The sequence below is a fragment of the Manis javanica genome, chromosome 3, assembly GCF_040802235.1.
Source record: "Manis javanica isolate MJ-LG chromosome 3, MJ_LKY, whole genome shotgun sequence".
Classification (NCBI taxonomy): Eukaryota; Metazoa; Chordata; class Mammalia; order Pholidota; family Manidae; genus Manis; species Manis javanica.
This window is the reverse complement of record NC_133158.1, coordinates 168,156,943-168,181,007: the sequence shown is the minus strand read 5'-3', so window position 1 is coordinate 168,181,007 and position 24,065 is coordinate 168,156,943. Positions and strand designations below refer to the sequence as shown.

The window sequence follows — 24,065 nt, the reverse complement described above, 5'->3', positions numbered from 1 at the left end:
AATGGATTCATTTTTATGAACTGGGGATAAAGCAGCATAATACTAACAATAAAATGTAAATTAAAAAAGTATAAACAATATGTAAATGCCATAAAATATGTCAGTAGAATATATCATATATATATATATATATCATAGCAATTGAATAGAATGATCTTGGATGCAGAGACAGATTGAAGTCAAATGCACATTTGGCGCTTAAAGGCTACTGAAGTCGTGTCAGTTGACCAGATCAATCAGGAGGGTATATGGAAGTAGAAGATAAAGTGGCTTAGACATCAAGAAAAAAAGGATCCCATTAGAGACTGAGAAAAAATGCCAGTAAAAAGAGACAAACAAAAAATCTGTTGAAGGGGTAATTTTGGAGTATAGGCAAGATTATCAGTGTTAAATAACAGATTTAGTATAAGTTTGATAAGGACCCAAATGTGTCTATTGGAAAGAAAAATGTCTGTAGAGATAATTAATTGTATCATGTTAATTGACCACTGGAATTGTTTTTATTCAATGATTAACATAACAGAATTTCTCATAAAATGTGAATTATATGCAACAAAATTGTTTCATGGCTTTTCACTTTGAAATCATAAAGCTTCCTGGGGATCACTTGCTAGATGACCACAGACCATCATAGGTCCAACAATCATACTTCAGTAGACTAATTAAACTAGAAAGTGTAGAGAAAGAAAATTTATCTCTATTTTATAGTTCTGTTCTTTAACATCTTTTCTATGAATTAACTCCAATAAAAAGTTCCTTTGCAGAGAACACTTTCTGAGTTGGTAGGTTGGACTAGATTATCTTTAAGATATTTTCCAATTCTGAAGATTCTATATTATGCTATTAATATGCCCTGAGTTTTCAGAACAGTCAGTAATCAGAATGAAGTAATTCCCTTTGGGACTGAAACCAGAGTTAATGTGTAGAATTCTTCTAAATTCCAATGTATAAGAATTTAACTTATTCACTCAATATATATTTACGACTATGTGAATACATATATATATGTGTCTATTACATACTAGGCACTGTTCTAGATATATTGGAGATACAGTAGTGAAAAATACATACAAATTCCCTGCTCTAATGGAGTTTACATTGTAGACAAAGTGACAGACAATAAACGAACAAAAAATTTAGGTATCAGATGATATAAAAGCTAAGAAGAAAAATAAAGCGAAACAAAGGAATAGAGAGTGTAGGAGGAGGGGGCAGAGTGAGAAGGCTGAAAAAGGCAGAGGATGGTCTGGGAAGACCTCAGTGATAAGGGAATGTCTGAGCACAGGTATGGATGAAGTGAGAGGGTGAGTCATGTGGAAATCCACAGGAAGAGTGCTCCAGGCAGAGGAAAGAGTTGAGAACAAAGCACCTGAGGCAGAAGGGCGTTTGGTCTGTTCCAGGAACAGTGAGGAGGCTCGAATAGAGTGAGCAAGGCACAGAGTGGTAGGAGAACACATCAGAGAGCAGCAGCTGGAAGGGTGAGGGGAGATTACGGAGTCTGCACAAGGACTCTGGCTTTACTCTGAGAAGGGAAATGACTGGAGGATCTCAGCAGAGAAGTGACATGATCTGACACTTTCAAAGGAAAACTCTGCTTTGTGGAGACTAGACTGTAGGGTGATGAGTGTGTAAGCAGAGAGACCAGTTAGAAGTAATACAAGTGAGAAACGAGGGAGAGTGTGGTGGAGGTAATTTAGTAGAGTGTTGTGGTTAACAGCCAAAAGTAACTTCTGAGATACTCTTAGATAAGACAGTGACACCTTCTGGCTCAAAGTCGTACAAAGTTTTATGACAGGAGAACCAACATAAAAGCAAAGAATGATTTTCCTACATAAGAAAAAAAATGGTAGTATTCTGTTACTTGACAGAACCCAATGAATCCATGGCAAACAAAAAGTACCCTAAAAATGAGAGGGAGGGACGCTGAGGGCGTTTTCTGGGGGATGTGAACCAGAGGCAAGGGCCATCTCATCTGAGTGTGGCTGTGACTGTGACCTATGCCCTCAGGCTTGTCTTTGGAATGCCTCTAAAGTTGGTAATCTGTGAGCTAGGACAGAGTACGCTGGACATGCTTGGACAGGCTGCAGGGTGTGCTCTCACTCGTAACTCACGCCCTGCCTTTGACTGATCAAATGAGGTTTGTGCATGAGAAACAGAAAAGGAGAGCTCCTCATAAAAGGCGATTGTGATTATATTATTCATGCTAAATTTTAACATGACTTGTTTTCTGATTACATGCAAGCTATTTCATTATTATTTCTAACTTTGAGATACTACAGACACATATTTTTCTGGGAAAGGCTACTGAAAATTCAGTTTTATTTGTAAATGCTAAAGATCAACTGGGTATCAATATTAACGACATAGCAAAAGGTACATCTCTTATGCTCAGACCGAATGAACATATTACTATAATTTTGTCTACAAGAGCCCTTTTAAACATCAGGTACATATAAGGAAATAGATACAAATAGTTAATTCAATTTTACTGTAACTTCCTTCCACTTAAATGAACTATCATAGTCATGTTACTTTTTGTGTGAGATTCTGAAAGCCTGGATACCAGCGAGTGATAAAAGGAGACTTATGGAGTTACGTCAAGAAGATCCAGCCTACCGTAGTGATGTAGCGGGAGTGGAATTCTGGAGCATCTTTCAGGAACGTGAGGCCAGGGTGTGTATCCACCACATCCTGAAAAAGATCAAAACCAAAACTGAATTAACAAACATACAAAACACCCCAAGCTCCTAAAGAATTTTTTTCTTCCTATGCAATCAGTTGCCAGCTGAGCAAACTCACTGTTTTAGAATATTGAACAATGCACTAAAATTTAGTATTGCATTAAATTCAAATTTTATAACAAGCATACTTATGTGTATTTTTGATGTTAGGATGCTCAACAAGAAGTTAAAATTTTCATTTAGCTATCTGGTGATTGGAAAATCAAATGTCTTCAAGGTACATACTGTAATGATCACATATCAAGGCATGTCAGGGAAACTGATCCCACAGAGCTTGATAGGGGTTGCTAAGTGAAATTTAACGCAGAAAGGACAGACACAACCAACTAGAGTGATTCTTTCTTAACCTAGAGACATGGGAATATTTTGAAAAAAATAGTCATGTAGTCATGTAGTTAACTATGCTAAACTGTGTGAATTGTGTAGACAAATCTGTTTTCAATTTAGGATTTTATTTTATTTTAAAATCTGATATCTTGTTCTCAGGGAAGACTATTAGAATATTAAAAACCTTGAAATAGTTATATTTAAAGCACTTTGAGTATGACTAGAGAACCTATTAGAAATTTGCAACAGCAGATATATTAATTGGCTAGTCATCAAAGTACAGATATCAGCTGTCTCTCTTTTCTTTTGTTTCTTCAGAGCAGTAACTATACATACCTACCAACAAAATCTAAAACTTATTACTTCTTTAACTTTTTCTTTGGAAATAATTTTAGACCTACAGAAAAGTTACAAAAATATTACAGAGAGATTTCTATGCCCTTCTCCAAGTTTCCCATAATGGTAACAATTTACAAACCATAGTACAATTATCAAAACAAACATGATATAATACTAAACTACAGATCTTGTTCAATTTTAAGAGCTTTTCCCCTAATGTCTTTTTCTGTTGCAGGATCCGACATTTGAGTTTAGGTCTTGTGTCTCATTGGTCTCTCTCAGTCTGGCACAGTTCCTTAGACTTTTCTTGTACTTCATGATTTTGATTTTCAGTAAATTTTGGTCACTTATTCTGTAGACTCAAGTGGTCTTGTCTATCTCTTCTCATGATTAGATTAAGATTACATAATTTCAGAAGGTAAATCACTTAAGTCATTTATGTCTTTTTTAGTCATACAAGGAGTATGTGATGTTGATATGTCTTACATCTTTTTTTTAATATTAATTTTAATTTCGGTATCATTAATCAGCAATTACATGAGGAACATTATGTTTACTAGACTCCCCCCTTCACCAAATCCCCCCCACATACCCCATTAATCACTATCCATCAGCATACTAAGATGCTATAAAATCACTACTTGTTTAATATTGTTTCATTCCTGGAGATCCTTTTATCTCTCGCTATGTCAGCTTCTATGCGTTCCTGTTCTCTGGTTTCTATTCCATCAATGGCCTCTTGCATCTTATCCATTCTGCTCATAAATCCTTCCAGAGTTTGTTTCACTTCTGTAATCTCTTTCCGGGCATCTGTAATGTCCCTCCAGACTTCATCCCTTAGCTCTTGTATATTTCTCTGCATCTCTGTCAGCATGTTTATGATTTTTATTTTGAATTCTTTTTCAGGAAGACTGGTTAGGTCTGTCTCCTTCTTTGGTGTTGTCTCTGTGATCTTGGTCTGTCTGTAATTTTGCCTTTTCATGGTGCTAGAGATAGTTTGCAGAGCTGGCACGAGTGACGGCTGGAAGAACTTTCCTTCTTGTTGGTTTGTGGCCTTCCTCTCCTGGGAGAACAGCGACCTCTAGTGGCTTGTGCTGGGCAACTGTGCAGACAGGGCTTCTGATTCCTGCCCGGCTGCTATGGGGTTTATCTCCGCTGTTGCTGTGGGTGTGGCTTGCCTCAGGCTGCTGGTCCGATATGGTGGATCCGCGCTGGAGGGGGAGCGGCCGGGAGGCTATTTATCTCCGTGAGGGGCCTCTGTGCTCCCTGCTGCCCAGGGGGTTAGAGTGCCCCCTCTGCCCATTTTTTAATTGGATTATTTGCTTTTTGTTTGTTGAGGTGCGTGAACTCTCTGTATATTTTGGATGTTAACCCTTTATTGGGTAAGTCATTTATGAATATATTCTCCCACACTGTAGGATGCCTTTTTGTTCTACTGATGGTGTCTTTTGCTGTACAGAAGCTTTTTAGTTTAACATAGTCCCACTTGTTCATTTTTGCTTTTCTTTCCCTTTCCCGGGGAGATATGTTCATGAAGAAGTTGCTGATGTTTATGTCCAAGAGAGTTTTGCCTATGTTTTCTTCTAAGAGTTTTATGGTTTCATGACTTACGTGCAGGTCTTGATCCATTTTGACTTTACTTTTGTGTATGGAGTTAGACAGTAATCCAGTTTCATTCTCTTACATGTAGCTGCCCAGTTTTGCCAACACCAGTTGTTGCATAGGCTGTCATTTCACCATTGTATATTCATAGCTCCTTTATCATATGTTAATTGACATATATGCTTGGGTTAATATTTGGACTCTATTTTGTTCCACTGGTCTATGTCTGTTCTTGTGCAAATATCAAGTTGTCTTGATTACTGTGGCTTTGTAGTAGAGCTTGAAGTTGGGGAGCATAATCTCTCAGCTTTATTCTTCCTTCTCAGGATTGCTTTGGCTATTCGGGGTCTTTTTTGGTTCCATATGAATTTTAAAACTATTTGTTCCAGTTTGTTAAAGAATGCTGTATTTTGATAGGGACAGCACTGAATCTGTAGATTGCTTTAGATAGGATGGCCATTTTAACAATATTAAATCTTACCCAAGAGCATAGGATGAATTTCCATTTATTAGAATCCTCTTTAATTACTCTAAGGAGTGTCTTATAGTTTTCAGGGTATAGGTCTTTCAGTTCCTTGGTTAGGTTTATTCCTAGGTATTTTATTATTTTTGATGCAATTGTGAATGGAATTGTTTTCCTGATTTCTCTTTCTGCTAATTCATCATTAGTGTATAGGAATGCAACAGATTTCTAGGTATTAATTTTGTATCCTGTAACTTTCCTGAATTCAGATATTAGTTCTAGTAGTTTTGGAGTGGAGTCTTTAGGTTTTTTTATGTACAATATTATGTCATCTGAAAATAGTGACAGTTTGACTTCTTCCTTACCAATCTGGATGCCTTTTATTTCTTTGTGTTGTCTGATTGCCGTGGCTGGGACTTCCAGTACTATGTTGAATAAAAGCAGGGAGAGTGGGCATCCTTATCTTATTCCTGATTTTTGAGGAAAAGCCTTCAGCTTCTTGCTGTTAAGTATGATGTCGGCTGTGTGTTTGTCATGTATGGCCTTTATTATGTTGTGGTACTTGCCTTCTGTACCCATTTTGTTGAGAGTTTTTATTGTGAATGGATGTTGAATTTTATCAAATGCTTTTTCAGCATCTATGGAGATAATCATGTGGTTTTTTTCCTTTTTGTTGATGTCGTGGATGATGTTGATGGATTTTTTGAATGTTGTACTATCCTTGCAGCCATAGGATGAATCCCACTTGATCATGGTGTATGATCCTTGATGTATTTTTGAACCCGGTTTGCTAATATTTTATTGAGTATTTTTGCATCTATTTTCATCAGGGATATTGGTCTGTAGTTTCTTTCTTTGTGGTGTCTGTGCCTGGTTTGGTATTAGAGTGATGCTGGCTTCATAGAATGAGTTTGGAAGTATTCCCTCCTCTTCTAGTTTTTGGAAAACTTTAAGGAGAATGGGTATTATGTCTTCTCTAAATGTCCGATAAAATTCAGCGGTGAAGCCATCTAGTCTGAGAGTTTGTTCTTGGGATGTTTTTTGATTACTGATTCAATTTCATTGCTGGTAATTGGTCTGTTTAGATTTTCTGTTTTTTTCCTGGATCAGTCTTGGAAGGTTGTATTTTTCTAGAAACTATCCATTTCTTTTAGGTTATTCAGTTTGCTAGCATACTGTTTTTCACAGTATTCTCTAATAATTCTTTGTATTTCTGTGGTGTCCGTAGTGATTTTTCCTTTCTCATTTCTGATTCTGTTTATGTGTGTAGATTCTCTTTTCTTCTTGATAAGTCTGGCTAGGGGTTTATCTGTTTTGTTTATTTTCTCAAAGAACCAGCTCTTGCTTTAATTGTTTCTACTGTTTTATTCTTCTCGATTTTATTTCTGCTGTAATCTTTATTATGTCCCTCCTTCTACTGATTTTTGGCCTCATTTGTTCTTCCTCTAATTTCATTAATTGTGAGTTTATACTGCTCATATGGGATTGTTATTCTTTCCTGAGGTGGGCCTGTATTGCAATATACTTTCCTCTCAGTATGGCCTTCGCTGCGTCCCACAGATTTTGTTGTTTTTCCAGTTTCATTAATTGTGAATTTACTGCTCATTTGGTATTGTTCTTCCTTCTTTAAATAGGCCTGGAGAGCTATATACTTTCTTCTTAGAACTGCCTTTGCTGCATCCCACAGGAGTTGGGCGTTGTGCTGTTGTTTTCATGTCTCCATATATTGCTTGATCTGTTTTAATTTGGTCATTGATACATTGATTATTTAGGAGCATGCTGTTAAGCCTCCATGTGTTTGTGAGCCTTTCTGTTTTTTATAATTTATTTCTAGTTTTATGCCTTTGTGATCTTAGAAGTTGGTTGGTAAATTTCAATCTTTTTGAGTTTGCTGATGCTCTTTTTGTGGCCTAGTATGTGGTCTATTCTGAAAAAATGTTCCAAGTGCACTTGAGAAGAATGTGTACCTTGCTGCTTTTGGGTGTAGAGTTCTGTAGATGTCTGGTAGGTCCATCTGTTTTAATGCGTTGTTCAGTGCCTCTTTGTCCTTACTTATTTTCTGTCTGGTTTATCAGTCCTTTGGAATGAGTGGTGTGTTGAAGTCTCCTAAAATGAATGCATTGCATTCTATTTTCTCTTTTAATTCTGTTAGTATTTGTCTTACCTTTGTAGGTGCTTCTGCTTTGGGTGCATAGATATTTATAATGGTTATATCTTGTTGGACTGACCGCTTTACCTTTTATCATTATGTAATGTCCTTCTTTGTCTCATTACTTTCTTTGCTTTGAAGTCTATTTTGTCTGATACAAGCACTGCAACACCTGCTTTTTCCTCCCTATTGCTTGCATGAAATATCTTTTTCCATCCCTTCACTTTTAGTCTGTGTATGTATTTGGGTTTGAAGTGAGTCTCTTGTAGGCAGCATATAGTTGGGTCTTGCTTTTTTATACATTCTATTACTCTGTGTGTTTTGATTGCTGCATTCAGTCCATTTACATTTACGGTGATTATCTAGAGATATGTACTTATTGCCATTGCAGGCTTTGGATTCGTCATTACCAAAGGTTCAAGGAAGTGTCTTTACTATCTAACAGTCTAACTTAACTCACTTATTATGCTATTATAAACACAGTGTGATGATTCTTTATTTCCATTCTTATTCTTCCTCCTCCACTCTTTTATATGTTAGGTGTTTTATTCTCTACTCTTTGTGTTTCCCTTGACTGGTTTTGTGGATAGCTGATTTTATTTTGTATTTAGGTAGTATTTTACTGGTCTACTTTCTTTGCTGTGGTTTTATTTTCTTAGGTGACAGCTATTTAGCTTTAAGCATGCTTCCATCTAGGGCAGTCCCTTTAAAATACATTGTAGAGATGGTTTGTGGGAGGTAAATTCCCTCAACTTTTGCTTATCTGGGAATTGTTTAATCTTTCCTTCAAATTTAAATGATAATCTTGCTGGATACAGTATTCCTGTTTTGAGGCCCTTCTGTTGCATTGCATTGACTATATCATGCAATTCCCTTCTGACCTGTAAGGTTTCTGCTGAGAATTCTGATGGGTTTTCCTTTGTAGGTGATCTTTTTTCTCTCCTTGGCTGCTTTTAATACTCTGTACTTGTCTTTGATCTTTGCCATTTTAATTGTTATATGTCTTGGTTTGTCCTCCTTGGGTCCCTTGTGTTGGGAGATCTGTGGGCTTCCATGGTCTGAGAGACTATCTCCCTCCCCAGATTGGGGAAGTTTTCAGCAATTATTTATTCAAAAACACTTTCTATCCATTTTTCATTCTCTTCTTCTTTTGGTACCCCTATAATGTGAATATTGTTTCATTTGGATTGGCCACACAGTTCTCAATATTCTTTCATTGCTAGAGATCCTTTTTTTTTCTCTCTGCCTCAACTTCTCGGTATTCCTGTTCTCTATTTCTATTCCATTAAGTCTCTTCCACCTCATCCAGTATGCTCTTAAGTCCTTCCATTGTTTGTTTCATTTCTGTTATCTCCCTCCTGAATTCATCCCTTAGCTCTTGAATATTTCTCTGTAGTTCCATCAGCATGCTTATGACTTTTATTCAAATTCTTTTTCAAGGAGATTGGTGATTTCAGTCTTACCAAGCCTTTTCTTTTTTGGTGTTTGAGGGATTTTGGACTGAACAAGGTTCTTTTAAGCCTTTTCATGGTGACGGGAGTGGTTGGTGAGTGGCGTGTGTGTCAGCTGGGAGAACAAAGTCCCTTCCTGCTTGTTGGTCACCTTGCCTGTCTCTGCTGGTTACCCGCACACAGGGAGCAGCCTCTGGGATAATCCCCTAGGATGCTTTGGGTGGGATGACCCTTGGGATGTCCTGGGGTGCTGACCAGGGTCACAGGCCAGGCTGCGTGTGTCTGCTGCAAGGACAAGGCCCCTTCATGCCTCCTGGTATTTGCACCTGTCTCCTCTGTCTGTGCCAGTCAACTGCACGCAGGGAGCAGCCTCTTGGTTAATCCCGTAAGCTCCTGTGGGCAGGGTGGCCCTTAGGATGGCCTATGGTGATGGTAGGGGTTGCAGGTGAGTGGTGTGTATTGTCACGAGAATGAAGATCCTTCGTGCCTCCTGGACTCTGTGCCTGTCTTCTCTGTCTGTGCTAGTTAACTGTGTGCAGGGAGGAGCCTCTGGGTTAATCCCCTGAGCTGCCATGGGTGGGGTGGCCTTTGGGATGGCCTAGAGCACTGGCAGAGGTCACAGGCGAGTTGCATGTATTCTGCCATGAGAACAGAGCCAATTTGTGCCTTCCAGACTCTGTACCCATCTCCTCTGTCTGTGCTGGTCAACTGTGCACAGGGAGCAGCCTCTGGGTTAATACCATGAGCTGCCATGGGCAGGGCAACCCTCAGGAAGGCCTAGGGCACTGGTGCAGGTTGCAGGCAAGTTGCATTTGTTCTGCTGCGAGAACAGAGCCACTTCATACCTTCTGGACTCTGTGCCCGTCTCTATTCTCTGTGCTGGTCAACCGCATGCAGGGAGCAGCCTATGTGTTAAGCTGTGTGGTTGCTGTAGGCGGGGCTGCTCCCTGGCTATTCTGCAGCAATGGTGGGTCAGCCACTTTGCTTGCAGTGCTTGTGGGGGAAAGGAACGGCAGGTTGCTTATCATCGTGAGGGGCCTTGGAGCTGCATTGCCATCCAAGGGATTAAGGCTCCTGAAGTTCCTTAAAGTTTCCAGCCTGCTGGGCTCAGTGTGCCAGGATGATTTTGTCCACCTGTTAAACCATTGTCCTTTTAAAGCACCTGCTTTTCTTTTGTCCCAGGGCAGCCAGCTGTGGAAACTTGTTTGCAGTCTTAGTCTCAGATTTTGCTTTTCCACTCCTCTAATATCCAGAGCACCATGCGATGTGTGTCTCTGCTCCTGGGGCAGATTACTAGGGCTGGCTATTTAGCAGTCTTATGCTTCCACTACCCCCCCACTCTGATTCTTTTCTTCCTGCTGGTGAGCTGAGGTCAGGGGAGTGCTTGGGTCCCTCCGGGTCATGGCTTTGTATCTTACCCGTTTCCGTAAGATGTTGGGTTCTCTCAGATGTAGCCTGGCTGTTGTACCATATCTTTTGGTCACTCTGTTAGGAATAGTTGTATTTGCTGCATTTTCAAAATATATATGATTTTGGGAGATTTCTGCGACTCTACTCATGCCACCATCTTTTCCTCCTCTTATATCTTGTGTTAATTTAATTTTGTTTGTACTTCGTTGAAATGGTGTCTCCAGGTTTGCCACCACAATGTTATATCATTCCTTCTATATTTATTAAGTGGAATTTTTCTGTATGGCAGAGCTGTGTATTTATTTGTTCATTTTATATCAGTATAGAGACTTGGGTATTTATTTTATTTTATGGGTTATAATCCAGTACTATCATTACTTATTTTGTTATTCAAATTGATCTAGCTTTGGGAACTCTATCATGTTGGCTCCTGTGTCTTCTTGACATGTTCCATTCTTTTATAAGCACCTCTGTATTTGCTGGTATCACAAGATGGTCCATATTTGTCTTACATTTTCCTTGCTCCAGTCCTACACTGAACCTTTTTGCCAAAGAGCCCTAGTTATTTTTATTAGAGAATGGTATTTAGACACCAAATCTGGGTGTTAGGGTGCTCATTACTACTAGGTTGTCACTGCTCTTAGACCCTCTTAGAAGGCAGAACTAAAAAATATATATGCATTGCAGTCTCCCCTTATCCATGGGAGATACATTTCAAGACCCCTGTGAATGCCTGAAACCATGGACAGTACCAAACCTTATATATACCATTTTTTCCTATACATATACTTATGATAAAGTTTAATTTATAAATTAAGCATAGTAAGAGATTAACAATAACTGACAATAAAATACTCATTATAATGTAACATAAAAGAAGTTATGTGTATGTGGTCTTTATCTCTCAAAATATCTTATTCTACTATATTCTCACTCTTCTTGTGATGATGTGAGTTGACAAAATGCCTATATAATGAGATGAAGTGAGGTGAAGGATGCAGACACTGTGATGTAACATTAGGTTACCACTGACCTGACAATATGTCAGAAACATCATTTGCTTCTATGCTATGGCTGACTGCAAATAACTGAAACCATGAAAGCAGATAATGGGGCACTACTATATACTAATTCATGCACACACACATATATTACTTTCTATATCTATTTAAATATATTAAAAACTATGTAAACATACCAATAACTCTGATTCTAATCTGATACCACAAAGTTTGTTCTAGCCTTCACTTTCCTTTTGACAGAATTGTCAACCCATAGCCCACTGAGAAACAAGGTTACTTAGGTTAGCTCATTCTTTTTCTTCCTTTATCTTTTTAATGTGGTCATATTATTCATTTGTAATACAGTTCAGTTCATTTGTTACTGGTTATATTTTATTTGGGGTTTATTTTCCAGAGATCCTGGTTGATTTCAATTCACTATTTCTTGGAAGGAGAGTATATAAACATTACTATGGCTCTAAGAGTCAAAGCTAATGTAGAATTGACATCTTAACAAAATCTATTCTTCCCATTTATAAAGAAGATATATCTCTCCCTTAATATAAATCTTTTAATTTCTCTCAACATTTTGCTGTTTTCAGTGTGTAGGTATTGCACATCTTTGTCAGATTCTTCTCTAAGTATTTAGTATTTTGGGGTGGTATTATGAACAGTATTTAAAAATTTAAAATTCCAATAGACTATTGCTATTATATAGAAAGAAAAGTGGTTTTTTAATACATTGACCATGTATCTATAACCTTGCTAAACTCACTTACTAAATACAGCTTTAATAGCATACCAGAACTTTTGATATGTTGTGTTTTTATTCAGTTCAAAACACTTAATTTTCTTTGGATTTCTTCTCTGACCCATCAGTTATCTTGTTATCAAATATTTGGGAATTTTTCACAGATCTATTATTATTTCTAATTTAATTCCATTATGGTCAATCTTGGTAAATATTCCATGTACATGTTAAAGGAATGTGTATTCTACTGTTGTTTGGGGATATATAATATAAATATCAACTACATCAGGCTGGTTGATAGCGTTGCTCATGTGTTCTTACTCTTATTGATTTTCTACTTGTTCTACCACTGTTGAGGGTAGCACGTTGAAATCCATAATTACAATTGTGGATTCATCCTTGCAGTTCTATTGGATTTTGCTTCACACATTTTGAAGGTTTTTTATTAGATGCATAAATACTTAGAATTCTTATGTTCTATTCTAGATAAATTGATCCATTTATCATTCTTGCTATATTCTTGATGAACTGTTACATTCTTGATGAAACTGTATACCCACCAAACCTCCTTTCAGCCTTTAGCAGTGACCATCCTTCTTTCTATCTCTATGACTTTGAGTGCTTAAGATATTTCATGTAAGTGGAATCATGCAGTATTTGTCTTTTCAAGACTGGCTTATTTCACTTAGCATAATGTCCTCAAAGTTCATCCATGCTGTTCCATGTGAGAGAACTTCCTATTTTTTAAAATTAATGTGTCATTGATATACACTCTTATGAAGGTTTCACAAGAAAAACAATATTATTACATTCACCCTTATTATTGAGGCCCCCCATACCCCAATGCAGTCACTGTCCATCAGTGCAGTAAGATGCCACAGAGTCCCTACTTGTCTTCTCTGAGCTGCACTGTTTTCCCCAAGACCCCACACATACCATGTGCACCAATCATGATACCCACAATCCCTTCTCCCTCTCTCCCCCCTGCCCTCCCACAACTCTCCCCTCTGGTAAACACTAGTCTCTTCTTGGAATCTGTGAGTCTGCTGCTTTTTGTTCTTTCAGTTTTGCTTTGTTGTTATGCTCCACAAATGAGGGAAGTCATTTGGTATTTGTCTTCCTCTGCCTGACTTATTTCACTGAGCATAATACCCTCTAGCTCCATCCATGTGTTGCAAATTGTAGGATGTTTCTTCCTTATGGCTGAATAGTATTGCATTATGTATATGTATCACATCTTCTTTAACCATTTATCTACTGATGGACACTTAGGTTCCTTCCAAATCTTGGCTATTGCAAAGAGTGCTGCAAAAAACATAGGGATGCAGATGTCTTTGAATCTGAGAAATTATATTCTTTGGGTAAATTCCTAGGGGTGGAATTCACAGGTCAAATGGTATTTCTAATTTTAGTTTTTTGAAGAACCTTCACATTGCTTTCCACAGAGGTTGAACTAGCTTACATTCCCAGTAGCAGTATAGGAGGATTCCCCATTCTCCACATCCTCACCAGCATTTGTTGTTCTTAGTCTTTTCTATGTTGGCCATCCTAACTGGTGTGAGGTGATATCTCATTGTGGTTTTAATTTGCATTTCCCTGATAATTAGCAATGTGGAGCATCTTTTCATGTGCCAGTTGGACACCTGAATTTCTTCATTGGAAGACACCTGAATGTCTCTTCATATGTTCTGCCCACTTGTTAACTGGGTTATTTGCTTTTTGGGTGTTGAGGCATGTGAGTTCTTTATATATTTTGGATGTTAACCACTTATTGGATATGTCATTTATGAATATATTTTCCCATACTGTAGGATGCCTTTTTGTTCTGTTGGTGGTGTCCTTTGCTGTACAGAAACTTTTTAGTTTGATGTAGTCCCATGAGTTCATTTTTTCTTTTGTTTCCCTTGCTCAAGGAGATGCATTTAGGAAGAAGTTGCTTATGCAGGAGATTTTTGCCTGTGCTGTCTTCTAAGAGTTTTATGGTTTCATGACTTACATTCAGGTCTTTGATCCATTTTGAGTTTACTTTTGTGTATGGGGTTACACTATAATCCAGTTTCATTCTCTTGAATGTAGCTGTCCAGTTTTGCCAACACCAGCTGTTGAAGACACTGCCATTTCCCCGTTGTATGTCCATGGCCTCCTTTATCATATATTAATTGACCATGAATGGTTGGGTTTATATCAGGGCTCTCTAGTCTGTTCCATTGGTCTGTGAGTCTGTTCTTGTGCCAGTACCAAATTGTCTTGATTACTGTGGCTTTGTAGTAGAGCTTCAAGTTAGGGAGCATAATTCCCCTAGCTTTATTCTTCCTTCTCAGGATTGCTTTGGCTATTTGGGGTCTTTTGTGGTTCCATATGCATTTTAGAACTATTTCCTCTAGTTTGTTGAAGAATGCTATTGGTATTCTGATAGGAATTGCATTGAATCTGTAGATTGCTTTTGGCAGGATGGCCATTTTGACAATATTAATTCTTCCTATCCCTGAGCATGGGATATGCTTCCATTTATTGGTATCTTCTTTAATTTCTCTCATGAGTGTCTTGTAGTTTTCAGAGTATAGATCTTTCACTTCCTTCGTTAAGTTTATTCCTAGGTATTTTATTCTTTTTGATGCAACTGTGAATGGAATTGCTTTCCTGATTTCTCTTTCTGCTAGCTAGTTCATTGATAGTGTATAGGAATGCCACAGATTTCTGCATATTAATTTTGCATTCTGCAACTTTGCTGAATTCAAATATTAGATCTAGTAGTTTTGGAGTGGATTCTTTGGTTTTTTTTTATGTACAATATTATGTAATCTGCAAACAGGGACAGTTTGACTTCTTCCTTGCCAATCTGGATGCCTTTTATTTCTTTGTGTTGTCTTGTTGTCTGATGCCGAGGCTAGGACCTCCAGTACTATGTTGAATATAAGGGGGGAGAGTGGGCATCCTTGTCTTGTTCCTGATCTTAAAGGAAAAGCTTTCAGCTTCTCATTGTTAGAATGTGGTCTGCGGGTTTGTCATATATGACCTTTATTATGTTGAGGTACTTGCCCTCTATACCTATTTTATTGAGAGTTTTTATCATGAATGGATGTTGAATTTTGTCATATGCTTTTTCAGCATCTATGGAGATGATCATGTGGTTTTTATCCTTCTTTTTGTTGATATGGTGGATGATGTTGATGGATTTTTGAATGTTGTACCATCCTTGCATCCCTGGAATAAATTCTACTTTATCATGATGGATGATATTTTCGATGTATTTTGAATTCAGTTTGCTGATATTTTGTTCAATATTTTTGCATCTATGTTCATCAGGGATATTGGTCTGTAATTTTTTTTTTGTGGTGTCTTTGCCTGGTTTTGGTACTAGTGTGACGCTGGCTTCATAGAATGAGTTTGGAAGTATTCTCTCTTCTTCTACTCTTTGGAAAACTAAGGAGGATGAGTATTAGGTCTTCACTAAATGTTTGATAAAATTCAGCGGTGAAGCCATCTGGTCCAGGAGTTTTGTTCTTAGGTAGTTTTTTGATTACCAGTTCAATTTTGCTGCTGGTAATTGGTATGTTCAGATTTTCTGTTTCTTTCTGGGTCAGCCTTGGAAGGCTGTATTTTTCTAGAAAGTTGTCCATTTCTTCTAGGTTATCCAGTTTGTTAGCATATAATTTTTCATAGTATTCTCTAATAATTCTTTATATTTTTGTGGTGTCCTTAGTGATTATTCCTTTCTCATTTCTGATTCCATTTATGAGTGGAGACTCTCTTTTTTCTTGGTAAGTCTGGTTGGGGGTTTATCTATTTTGTTCATTTTCTCAAAGAACCAGCTCTTGCTTTCATTGCTTCTATTGTTTTATTCTTCTCGATTTTATTTCTGCTGTAATCTTTATTATGTCCCTCCTTCTACTGATTTTTGGCCTCATTTGTTCTTCTTCTAATTTCATTAATTGTGAGTTTATACTGCTCATATGGGATTGTTCTTCTTTCCTGAGGTGGGCCTGTATTGCAATATACTTTCCTCTCAGTACGGCCTTAGCTGCGTCCCACAGATTTTGCAGTGTTGAATTATTGTTGTCATTTGTCTACGTATATTGCTTGTATTCTGTTTTTATTTGGTCATCGATCCATTGGTTATTTAGGAGCATGTTTTGAAGCCTCCGTGTTTTTGTTGGATTTTTCATTTTCTTTGCGTAATTTATTTCTACTTTCACACCTTTGTAGTCTGAAAAACTGGTTGGTACAATTTCAATCTTTTTGAATTTACTGAAGCTTTTTGTGGCCTAGTATATGATCTATCCTTGAAAGTGTTCCATGTGCACTTGAGAAGAATGTGTATTCTGATGCTTTTGGGTGTAGAGTTCTGTAGATGTCTGTTAGGTCCATCTGTTCTAATGTGTTGTTCAGTGCCTCTGTCTCCTTACTTATTTTCTGTCTGGTTGATCTGTCCTTCAGAGTGAGTGGAGTGTTGAAGTCTCCTAGAATGGATGCATTGCATTCTATTTCCCCTTTTAATTCTGTTAGTATTTGTTCCACATATGCAGGTGCTCCTGTGTAGGTTGCATAGATATTGATAATGGTTATATCTTCTTGGTATGTCTTTGGGTTTGAAGTGAGTCTCTTGTAGGCAGCATATAGATGGATCTTGTTTTTTTATCCATTCAGTGACTCTGTATCTTTTGATTGGTGCATTCAGTCCATTTACATTTAGGGTGAATGTATATACTTATTGCCATTGCAGGCTTTAGGTTTGTGGTTACCAAAGGTTCAAGGTTAGCTTGCTATCTTATTGTCTAACTTAACTCACTTATTAAGCTATTATAAACACTGTCTGATGATTCTTTATTTCTCTCCCTTTTTATTCCTCCTCCTCCATTCTTCATATGTTGGGTGTTTTGTTCTGTGGTCTTTCGTGTTTCCTTTGACTGCTTTTGTGGGTAGTTGATTTTATTTTTTGCCTTTAGTTAGTATTTGGTTGGTCTGCTTTCTTTGCTGTGATTTTAGTTTCTCTGGTGACATCTATTTAGCCTTAGGAGTGCTCCCATCTAGAGCAGTCCCTCTAAAATACCCTGTAGAGGTGGTTTGTGGGAGGCAAATTCCAACTTTTGCTTGTCTGGGAATTGCCTAATCCCTCCTTCATATTTAAATGATAATCGTGCTGGATACAGCATTCTTGGTTCAAGGACCTTCTGTTTCATTGCATTAAATATATCATGCATTCTCTTCTGGCCTGTAGGTTTCTGTTGAGAAGTCTGATGATAGCTTGATGGGTTTCCTTTGTAGGTGACCTTCTTTCTCTCTCTGGCTGCCTTTAATACTCTGGCCTTGACCTTGATCTTTGCCATTTTAATCATTATGTGTCTTGGTGTTGTCCTCTTTGGGTCCCTTCTGTTGGGAATTCTGTGTGCTTCCGTGGTCTGAGTGACTATTTCCTCCCCCAGTTTGGGGAAGTTTTCAGCAATTATTTCTTCAAAGACACTTTCTATCCCCTTTTCTCTCTCTTCTTCTTCTGGTACCCCTATAAAGCAAATATTTTTCCATTTGGATTGGTCACACAGTTCTCCCAATATTTTTTCATTCCTGGAGATCCTCTTATCTCTCTCTGCATTAGCTTCTTTTTGTTCCTGTTCTCTGATTTCTATTCCACTAACAGCTTTTGCAGCTCATCCAGTCTGCTCTTAAGTCCTTCCAGAGATTGTTTTATTTCTGTAGTCTCCCTCTGTACTTGCTCCTTTAGCTCTTGCATATTTCTCTGCAGATCCATCAGCATGGTTATGAACTTTATTTTGAATTCTTTTTCAGGGATATTGGTTAGGTCTATCTCCCCAAGCCCTCTCTCAGGGGTTATCTGGACTCTTTTGGACTGAACTAAATTCTTCTGCCTTTTCATGATGATAGAGGTAGCTGTAGGCAGGTAGCATGTGTGTCAGCTGGGAGAACAAAGTCCTTTCCTGCTTGCTGGTCACCTTGCCCTTCTCCGCTGCCTGTGTCGGTTACCTGCACTCCTGGAGCAGCCTCCAGGATAATCCCCTAAGCTGCTGTGGGCGGGGTCTCCATCAGAGTAGTGTAGAGCCCTGTGGGGAGTGGCAGCTGCACTGGGTGCACTCTCCTGCAAAATTGGCGCCCCTGCTGGGCAGCTGTATACCAGCAGCAGCCTTTGGGTCTGTCCCAGGTAGCTGTGCGCTGGGCTGAGATTCTAGGTGGCTGCTTGGGGTGTGGCTGCTCCTGGGCTGCTCCTCCACCACTGTCACCACTCGGGCCCCTCTGGTGCCACTGCAGGTGCGTGTGTGCCGCTCCCGTGCCCTCTGGCACCACCGTGCGCGGGCTGCTTGGTTGCTGCCGCTGTGAGGTCACACAGGCCGCTCCTGGGCCCCTCTGGTGCTGCCACCTGCACTTACGGGCTGCTCCTGGGCCGCTTGTTCACCACTGCCATGGGCTTGCAAGGGCTGCTCCCGGTCCCCTCTTGAGCCACTGCCACAGTCTTGTGTGGGTCGCTCTGTCGCTTCCGCTGCTGGCTCATGTGGGCTGGTCCCAGGCTGCTTGGGCCCTGCTGCTGCGAGGTCGCGTGGGCCACTCTGTCACTGCCGCCCCTGGCTCATGCAGGCCGGCCTCAGGCCGCTCGGCTGCCGCTGCTGTGGGCTTGCACAGACTGCTCCTGGGCCCCTTTGGTGCCGCTGCCCCCGGCTCACCCTGCCACTCCCACTACTGGGTCGTTGTGTCAGGGTCCACGCCAGTTGGGGGAATGACTGGCAGGGTGCTTATTGCTGTGAGGGGCTTCAGACCTGTGCTGCCGTCCAGGGAGTTAGGTCACCTAGAGTTCTCCGGGATTACCAGGTGCTGGGCTGAGTGTGCCCAGATGACTTCATCCAGCTGTGGAGCCCCTTTCCCTTTAAGACTTGCAAAAGGTACTTGTTTTTCTTTTGTCCCAGGGGCGCTGGTTGCGGGGACCTGCTCACAGGTTTTGCTTTTCCATTTCTCAAATATCCAGCACCCCGTGTGTCTGCACTCCTAGTGCCGATTTCTAGAGCTGGTTGTTTAGCAGTCATGGGCTTTTACTCCCTCCCCACTCTGACTCCTTTCTTTCTGCCTGGGTCTGGGGTAGGGGGGAATTCAGGTCCCACTGGGCTGTGGCTTGTATCTTACTGCCTTCGTGTGATGCTGAGTTCTCGCAGATGTAGATGTAGCCTGGCTGTTGTACTGTATCAACTGGTGTCTCTTTTAGAAATAGTTGTATTTGCTGTATTTTCAAAAATATATGTTTTTGGGAGGAGATTTTTGCTGAACTACTCACGCTACCATCTTGGCTCCTCCCAACATTAAAAAAAAATACTAGTGATCCTAATGGGTGTGAGTCAGGTGGTATCTCATTGTAATTTTGATTTCCATTCCCCTACTTATTTAGTTATGTTGAACATATATTCATATCCTTGCTGGACATATTAACATCTTTGCAGAAATGTCTATCCAAGTCTTTTGACCATTTTAAATCAGGTTATTTTTTGTTGTTGTTACTGAGTTATATGAGTTCTTTATTTATTCTGGATATTAACCATTACAAGATATATTTGCATAGTTTTTCCATTCTGTAGGTTGCCTTTCACTATGTTGACTGCTTACTGCACTAAAGTTTTAAAGTTTGATGCAGGCCCATTTGTCTCTTTTTGCTTTTGTTGCCTGTGCTCTTGGTGTTAAATACATGAAATCACGGTCAAATTCAATGTTATGAAGCTTTGCCACGTTTTCTCCTAGGAGTTTTATAGTTTCACGTCTTATGTTCAGGTCTTTAATTCATTTTGAATTTTTGTGTATGGTGTAAGATAAGGGTCTCAGTTCTTTCTTTTGCATGTGGATATCCAGTTTTTCCAATACCAGTTGTTGAAGACTACCCTTTCTCCACTGTGTAGTCTCAGCACCCATGTTGAAGATCATTTGACTATACAGGCAACGATTTGTTTCTGGGCTCTCTATTCTGTTCCATTGGTCTATATATCTGTATTTATGCCAGCAACATTTGATTGCTGTAGCTTTGCAATGTTTTGAAGTCAGAAAATGTGAGGTTTCCACTTTGTTCTACTTTCTCAGGATGCCTTTGGTGGGTCCTCTGGAATTCCAGACGAATTTTAGGATTGTTTTTTCTATTTCTGCAAAAAATACTGTAAATATTTTTTAGCTACTGGGAAATAACTGCTATGCAAAATATGGCACATATTTAGTGTATACAATTAGATGAATCTGGGCATATGCATATATCTAAGAAACCATCACCGCAAAATTATAGGCATATCCATCACTTTCAAAGGTTTTCTTGCACTTCTTTTTTGTATATCTTTTGCTAAGAATACTTAACATGAGATCTACCCTCTTAACAAATGTTTAAGTGCACAATACAGTGTTATTAATTGTAGGTACCATGTAGCACATCAGATCTTTAGAGCTTGTCTTGCATAACTGAAACTTTATATTTAACAAAATCTCCATGATCCCACTTATATGAGGTATCTAAAATAGTCAAACTCATAGAGGCAAAGAAGAGAGTAGTGATTACCAGAGGCTGGGGAAGGGGGCCATTAGGACTTTGATAGAGAATGCACTGATCTGTAGATTGTTCAGGGTAGTATGGATATTTAACAATAGCTAAGTTCAATCCATGATCATGGAATATTTTTCCATCTGTCTGTAAAAGCTGTCTTTTGATTAGTGTTAAATGGTGTATCTTTTTCTCTCCTTTTACTTTTAACCTATTTGTATCTTTATAAAGATACTTTATAGGCAACATATTCTTTCAGGCAACATATATTTGGGCCTTTCTTTTTTTGTCTAATCTCTGCCTTTTGGGAGTATTCACACAACTTATACTTAGTATGAATATTGTTAGGTTTAAGTCTATCATCTTGTTACTTGTCCCACATCATTTTCTGCCCCCTTTTGTGTTAACTGAGTATTTTTTATGATTTTATATTTTATTTAAATATTTTTTTGGCTTATTAGCTATTAACTCTGCTACTTTAGTGGTTGAGTCAGAGATTACAGCCTACAACTTTAACTTACTACTATCTACTTTCAAGTGATATACCATTTCATGGATTATAGATTAACCATACAAGAATATACTTTCATTTCTCTTTTCCCAGACCTTATGCTATTGTTGTCAAATTGTACTTAAACATATGTTAAAAACACAACACACTCTTTATGGTTTTGTTTAAAGAGTTAATAATCTTCTGAAGAGATCTAAATAATAAAAAATCACATATATTAATCCATGCAGTTACCATTTCTGGAACTCTTCATTCTTTGCTCTAAGTTTGTATTTACATTTTTGGTACTGTTTTCTTCCTTGCTTAAACAACTTTTTTTTTTTTTAAGGAAAAAACTTTTTTTAAAGGAAAAAAACAGTACAATTCTGCTGGTGATGAATTCTTTCAGCTTTTATATGTCCAAAGAAGATTTTAATGCACCTTCATTTTTGAAAGATATTTTCACTGGGTATAGTGTTCTAGGTTGACAGTTCTTTTCTTTGTGTACTTTCAAAATTTTGCTCCACTGTCTTCTGACTTGGACTGTTTCCAACATGAAATCTGTCACCTTTATCTTTGTTCCATTCTGTGAAATGTGACTATTTTCTCTAGTTGCTTTTCAAACTTTCTCTTTCTTATTGGTTTTGAGCCATTTTACTGATTTGGTGTATTTTTCTTCATGCTTCTTGTGCTTTGGGCTTATTGAGCATCTTCAGTTTGTAAATTTAGTTTTTTTATCAAGTACAGAAAATTTTGGGCCACTGTGTTTAAATAATTTTTGTCCCCCTGCAGATTTTACAGATTAATGGCACAGTCCTCTATAGGCCTCCTCTCACTTCAGGCACCAGCCACAATCCCAGCATTCTGAGGTCACCCACAGTTCTGATCAACTGGCACTCAATCTGGGGTTCTTGCTATCCTTCCAGGATCAACAGTTTGCCCAAACAACCCACAGAACTGGGGAAAGTGCTACATTACAACTACTACTCTATTATAAAGGATAGAAATCAGGACCAGCCAAATAAGAGACATATAGAACAAGGTATGAGAAGGCCTGAACATGGAGCTTCTGAGTCCTCAGGACATGGCACCCTCCCAGCACATTATGAACTCAGCACATCAATCACAGATCAATTGAGCTTCAGTATCCAGAGTTTTTATTGGGTCTCATTATATATGGGTGATAAATAATTGGCCACATAATTGAACTCTCTCTCCAGGCTCCCACCCCTTGGAGGTCAGGCTGATATCACTTGGCTGAAAGCCCCAACCTCTAACGACATGGTTGGTCTTTCTGGCATATCAAGCCCCTATCCTGCAACTATAGGGGGCCCACCATAAGTCAGTCATCCCAGTATTAATTCAATCATGCTCTCGGGGGGCCCATCATTACAAACAAAGATACTCTTATCATTTAGGAAATTCCAACGTTTAGAAGCTCTGTCCTAGAAACCTAGGAAAGAAACCTGACAAATTCATTAAAACATATCCTTTTCAACTTGTGTTAGCTTGCTTGATGTTCTGTCCCACAGCTCACTGATGCTCTTTCCAAAAACATTTCCTTTCTCTTTGTGTACCTTTTTTGTGTCTCATTTTGGATAGTTTATATTTGTATCATTAAATTTACTATTTCATTTGCAATATTTCATCTGTTGTAATCCAATCTGGTATATTTTTCACCATAGACATCTTAGTTTTCATCTTTACAAGTTCAATTTGGGTCTTTAAAAAATATCTATCTGTTCTTACTTTTTGGATATATGGAATTTAGTTATGACATGTTTTAATATAGCTGTTTGCTAATTCTAACATCTGTGTCAATTCTGGGTCAGTTTCAATAGATTTTTCTCCTTAGTACCAATTGTACTTTTCTGCTTCTTTGCATGCTTGGTGATGGAAGCCATTATGAATTTTACCTTGGTGAGTCCTGGATATTTTTATATTATAAACATTCTCAAGCTATGTTCTAGGGTGCTGTTAAGTTACTGTGAAACTCTTTTATCCTTTCAGCTCTTACTTCTTTATATTTGTTAGGCTGGACCTAGTAATGTTTAATTTGGGGCTAATTTCTCCCCACTACTGAGGCAAGACTCCTATAACTGCTCTACCCAAAGTCCCATGTATTATAAGACATTCTAGTGTAGCTGGTAGGGACAGATGCTATTCCAGGCCATGTGTGACCCACAAGTACCATTCCCTCTAATTGTGAGTAGGTCTTCAGCTCTGGTTTCTTTCCTCACATATGTTTGCTGACCAGTACTCTGCTGAATATTTATGGAAGAGTTCTGAAGATCTCTGGAGTATTCTCTCTGTGTAATTCTCTTCTCTGTGGTGTTCTGTCCTGGGCATTTGAGACATCTTGGTCCTTCTAGACTCTCAGCTTGTCTCCTAAAACCAGGGAGTCTGTTAGACTCAGCCTGGTGTCCCCATCCCCACACCATGGTTTGAAAATTCTCTCAAGGCAATAAGCTGGGACAATCCTAAGACTCACCATGCTTGTTTTCTGTCTCACAGTAATCAGAATTTTTTTTGATGTCAGATATTCAGCACCTTGAAAACCAATGCTTCATATTTCTTGCCTAACAGTTCTTTTAAAAATTGAAGTTCACATTCAAAATATACTGGTTTCAGGTGTAGAACAGTGATTCAATATTTATATAATTATGAAATGATCACTACTTACTGTCAACAAAGTTATAATATTATTGACTATATTCCCTATGTTGTAATTGACAGCCCATTTTATAAATGGAAGTGTGTATTTAATCCTCCCCACCTACTTTGCTCCCCTCCGCCCCACCCCCTAGCAATCTCCAGTTTGACCTCTGTATT

At 38.6% G+C, this 24,065-nt stretch overlaps 1 protein-coding gene and 1 long non-coding RNA gene across 7 annotated transcripts in view; one reads left to right on the top strand and one right to left on the bottom strand.

Moving 5' to 3' along the window:
- Positions 1-24,065, bottom strand: part of PPP2R3A (protein phosphatase 2 regulatory subunit B''alpha) — a 219,482-nt gene that overhangs the window by 76,822 nt on the left and 118,595 nt on the right. For all 6 annotated transcript variants that reach the window (XM_037022878.2, XM_073232349.1, XM_073232350.1 and 3 more), the window contains one exon: positions 2,617-2,691. In XM_037022878.2, the coding sequence (XP_036878773.1) occupies positions 2,617-2,691 (75 nt within the window). The remainder of the gene's footprint in view (positions 1-2,616; positions 2,692-24,065) is intronic.
- The window catches only part of LOC140848501 (uncharacterized), a 218,467-nt gene that overhangs the window by 117,094 nt on the left and 77,308 nt on the right, over positions 1-24,065 (top strand). The gene's annotated exons all lie outside the window — the stretch shown is intronic.